Below are 5,500 nucleotides of genomic sequence, written 5' to 3'. Positions count from 1 at the left end.
ATTCATTTTCTAACTTATAGTAAATTATGCATTTCACAGAAATAAATAATAAGAAGCATCATCAAACCTTTGTTTCAGACTAGCTTAATGTAAAACTTACGTTTTAAAAAAATTAAAATTAGTCACTTAGGGTATTTTTTTTAACAATATACCTGATTTACAAGAAATCCTTAAAATGGATGAACTACACTTTCCAATATGCAATGGAATTTTAAAATAATATAACCAAAATCTATTTCAAGATGAAGATTTAAAAAAAAAAAAAAAAAGACATTTCTGTTATATGGAATATTAAAAAGCATATCCAAATATTAAATTTGTAAAAAGAAAATATTGATGGTATATATAAAAAAAATGTCGAGCGTTAGAACATCCGAAATTCGATTTAACTTGCCTCTGAATGGGTATTTATCTACTCCTTTCCCACATACAAATGACAAAACAATAGCTTCCGCCAAATTTGACACCTTTATTTAAACATGACAATACATATATTTTTATATATGCAAGTATAAATCCACTAACAAAAAGAAAAAAAATTTACAATGAATACAATAAAACATACAGATACGTAAAACACAAATAATATATATGCATTGATGGTGATGAGTAACATGGTTAAGGTAGAAAAGTCTTAAAATTAAGCTCGTTCACCCCGGATACGGCGTGCAAGCTGAATATCTTTCGGCATAATGGTTACACGTTTAGCATGAATGGCACACAAATTGGTGTCTTCAAACAATCCAACCAAGTAGGCTTCACTTGCTTCCTGAAATTAAAATATAGCAACACTTTTTGGGAATAGTAAATTTCATAATCTCAAAAAGATGGCAAAAGCCTATTAAGTACAATTAAGTTTAGCTAAATAGCATACTTGATTTAAAATATCATACTATTCTTTTTTTTTTTTACAGGAAAAATTATAATGAAAATTTTTAATAATCCATACACTACATAATGACAGTGCAATAATTACAATATATCAGTTTTAAAACTGTTCTCATAAGTTCATTAAGAAATGAACTTAAATTTTAAATTATTGGTTGATGAACAATTATTTTTACATTTAAAATGTACTTGTTTCTCTCAAATCTTACTGCAGATTTTTTTAACTCAAGTGGTTTATTAAAGCAAAATGTGAATTGCTAACATTTTCATTAAGGCAAGAATCAAATTTATATTTTTAAGTTCTCCAAAAAAAAAAAATGATTATATATTAAGACCTCTTTAATTAGATGTTCCTAAGATATACAAAACCATTAATGACCTACAAAATGTAAATTTAAATTGGATCAAACTTAATTTATATAAGCAGATTAATATATTGGAACATATTTTTTTGGATACTGAAAATCTTTTAATGGAACTTTTTAATGCATCACAAAATAACAATTTTCTTATTTTATTCCTATCCTAGTTCTATTATATTATGAGGGCGAGGCACCACATATGTAATAACATATGAATACTTTAGATTGAATTATATCAAAACGAGCTTCTATTAATAAACAATCTTTCAAATTACCTAAGTAATTGTACATTAACCCAGGAAATATTTAACATATCGAAATATCACAGACTTGTATGAATTCAAGTTACGAAATTTTACTACCAATTATCAAAAGTTATCTAAGCATCATGTCGGAATCTACATCATAATGATATGAAAGAATTCTTACATAAAACCCACTGTTTTTACAAGATCAAAAAAGTTCCAAGTGAAATTAAAAGAAAAAAAAAAGTATCTAAAGGGTTAACTACACGATGGTAAAAAAAAAGTAATACTGATTTATGTATAATTGATCGAATACACAAACAATAAGATGTGCATGATTAGTATAAACATTGCTAAAGTGAATAAAAATTATAATACTAGGATTCTAAATAGTCTTGGATGTTCAAAAGCAATATAAATTAAAGCAAGATATTACCTGCAGAGCTCCAATGGCAGCACTCTGAAAACGAAGATCCGTTTTGAAATCTTGAGCAATCTCCCTCACCAAACGCTGGAAAGGAAGCTTACGGATCAGCAATTCAGTAGACTTTTGGTATCGTCTGATCTCACGAAGAGCGACAGTACCAGGCCTGTAACGATGGGGCTTCTTCACTCCACCAGTAGAGGGGGCACTCTTACGAGCAGCTTTAGTAGCCAATTGTTTCCTGGGAGCTTTACCTCCAGTACTCTTCCTGGCAGTCTGCTTAGTACGAGCCATGGTTTATTCTATAATATAAATGACAAATAATATTTAGATTGCATTACACATTTTCCTTCTACATAACTATAACATAAAACTATATAACTTAAAAAAACAAAACATTAATAACACAATTCATGGTATGCATATTCCATAAAGAATAATGCAAAACTGTTAATTCAATAAATGGTGTTCAAACAGCTTATTCATGAATTTAAATCAAACTAAGATAAGGATGTAAAATGAAATTTAATCATTAATAGCATACCTCATATGGAATATTTAATGATTTTTTTTTTACTTATTAAACTGGGTAGGAACATAAAATTCAAAGTTTTTAAGAGAATAAACATACGATTAGAAAGAGAAGAAACTACCCTCTTAAGAAAAAGATAATTTGCTACAAAAATTAAATTAAGAAATGAAAAAAATATGATGCGTACTTTTACATAATTAAAAATAAAACTTCTTCAAAATACCACTTTAAATATTCATTTTCTATTTACAAAATAACACATTGGAAAATATATCGTGAAGAATAAATCTTTGATCATTGGTTTAGTATTCCAACAAAAAAAATTTAATACCCTATCGAAGAACATTTATATTGAAATTTAAGACAAAAATTAAATTCATTTAAATTAAATAAACATGCCTTAAAATGCATATGCAGTTAAAAAATAATTTTACAAGATTATGCATAAAATTTTATACTGACTTATACTTCATGTGCATGATATTGCCCAAGATATATATAAAAGTTTCACTTAGCATCCTTAATATTAACAAAGGCATACTTAAAAATATCAATTTGAGCTTTAAATTCCCACATCATACTCAATTTCCATTAATTACATAACAAACTAAGAACACTTTTGAACTTCCTTTACAAAATTATGGAGCACTTTTAGGGCAAACAATGTTTTAAAAGCTTTAGATAAAAGTGATTTATATCTACTTCAATCTAAAGCAACACAAAAGCTTTTAAAAACGTTTTTTTAAATATTAAAAAAAAAAGGAATTTTTCTAAAATTTAGCACTTTGCTGTAATAATTTATCTAAATATAATTATCTATTTAATATACATCTAATAAAAATAATAAAAATCATTGATTATTTTAAGGTGATAATATTTCACTGAAATCAATTTTGAAACTATTAAATTCTGAATCAATTACTCAGAAATAGCCATTTTTACAAATTACGATCACAAATAGCAACTGAAGAGAGAAAATCAAACTTCCCAATTCCATAAAATTATTAAAATCTGTAAACTAATAATCATTTTTGAGCACATAAAAAAATACATCAATTAATATTTCATGAAAAATTACTCGCGAAAACCACTTAAATTAGTAACAGATGTTTAAGTAACAAAATATCTAAAGTCCTTTCAGCAAGATCTTTGTTTAAATTATTTTTTAAAAAAAATATCAATATAAATTTAATAAGAAAATTAAAATCTTTATTAGTATTAAAAATTTTCAAACATTAGTTAATAAACAAACAAAATAACATTAAATTAATTTTAAATAAAATTATAAAGAAAAAACAAATATTTCAAAAATATAAAATAGAACTAAAATCATAGCATACAAACAAAAAAAAATCGATTTTATTTCTAGCAGTGAAATATTAAAGCATGATTCATGTTTCACCGCGTGATGAAAGCGCGCGAAATCTTAGTTGACAAACATTAGAAAACAGTAACTTTTTTTTTGTAAATAATATACCGGACTTATTAAATAACAACGAAAATAAGGAATAACATAATTATGAATAAATTTTCTCTTGAAAATAAGCATTTGTATAATATTCTAATATTAGCATGCCTGACCCGATTTCGCAACAACAAAAACAACGAACCCTAGGAGGCGAAAACTAAAAATGGCAGAATTGAACATCCACAATTTTTATTGAAATATCAACAATCTGTTCTTCTGTGTCATAAAACAATATTTAGCTCACGATTACTTTCTAAAAATTACATTTCTATCATAGATATAAAAGAAAAATAACATTTGATTTAAGCCTAACAAAGAAAAAAACGGCGCCAAAAGGTGACAACAGTCACCTAGGCCTAATTCTTATATGAAGAAATTTTTATCATATAAAAGAAAACACTTTTCCTTCAAAATTTTTGATAAAATTAATAACAATAACACAAGAATAGAGTTTCTAGAAATCTACTCACCCAAGTCAAAGTTTAACCAAGTTTTTCTCAGACGAAAACAGCTAAAATTCACTTTCGCTAACTCACCTGAACACAGACGCTTACAAATCTCTTGAGAAATTTTATTCTACGGAGAATTCATTTGCAAGGTTGCGCTCGCGGGGAAAAAAAAAGAACGATAAGAGTGTTGCCAGATACAAAAATTATTAGGTGACAAATGTTCATCATTGATTTTATCAATCATCATCATTTTACTTTTTTATTTATTTAGGTAGCGTTGCCCTGTGTTAAATTTCAAATGAAAGAAACATATTCAAGATTAAAATCAAATAATCCCTTCAAAATTGCTCTCAAGATAGCATATAGTATTCTAAAACAGAATGGATTCTCTCTCTCTCTAAAAATAATATATTGCTTAAAAAGGTTAAATATCACAGGGAATTATCTTCAACGAAAAACGAATGTTGTATAAAATAAAATAAGAATTAATTGATAAATAAATATAAATTAAAGTACTTTATGAGCAAGTTTTGTTTTATCGTTCATATAATTTTGTCTTTATACCCCTGTGAAACTCTAGTGCGATAATAATTTATCGCCTTCAGATTTAAATGATTTTATTCTAAAATTCAAAGAATTCACTAATCATTCAAAGTTTATAATTATTTTTGGTTCAATTTATTACAATAAATGTATCAAAATGGCAACGGCTTCACTAAATAATTCTAATTTTTGTGGAATTTTATCGAAATCAAGAGTCTCCATGCCTCACGTGAAATGAAATGAATAAAAATGCGAATCTTCCTGAACGCAAAAGAGCGTAATATCGAGACAAAGCACATTTTCATTTACACTTTACATCAACATGGCAGAATGTCCGTTACACTATTGTTTCAGTATAAACAATTACGCTTGCCATATTCACATTCCATATTGTTTTAGATAGTAATCTTAGCACAAACTGCTCAACAACAATGTTCGGAATTCAGATTGTCGAATAACATCGTAGAAGTATTCTACAATCTTTTATTCTGATAGGGATTCAATTTTAAAACTGCACTATAATTAGGTAATATATTACCGACTATATTATTCATTTTTTTTCAACACATGCTTGTTTTTCTCGCAGAAG

At 26.5% G+C, this 5,500-nt stretch overlaps 1 protein-coding gene across 1 annotated transcript; it reads right to left on the bottom strand.

The window, feature by feature from the left end:
• Positions 1-449: 449 nt before the first annotated feature.
• On the bottom strand, positions 450-4,548 carry LOC129988481 (histone H3.3A). The gene is made up of 3 exons (XM_056096719.1): positions 4,390-4,548; positions 1,932-2,221; positions 450-769 (listed from the first exon to the last, which is right to left on the bottom strand). The coding sequence occupies exons 2-3, from the start codon at positions 2,211-2,213 to the stop codon at positions 641-643; spliced, it is 411 nt and encodes a 136-aa protein (XP_055952694.1). The 5' UTR covers positions 2,214-2,221; positions 4,390-4,548; the 3' UTR covers positions 450-640.
• Positions 4,549-5,500: the final 952 nt, after the last annotated feature.

This window comes from Argiope bruennichi, chromosome 10, assembly GCF_947563725.1.
Source record: "Argiope bruennichi chromosome 10, qqArgBrue1.1, whole genome shotgun sequence".
Lineage (NCBI taxonomy): Eukaryota > Metazoa > Arthropoda > Arachnida > Araneae > Araneidae > Argiope > Argiope bruennichi.
This window is presented reverse-complemented; position numbering and strand designations above follow the sequence as displayed.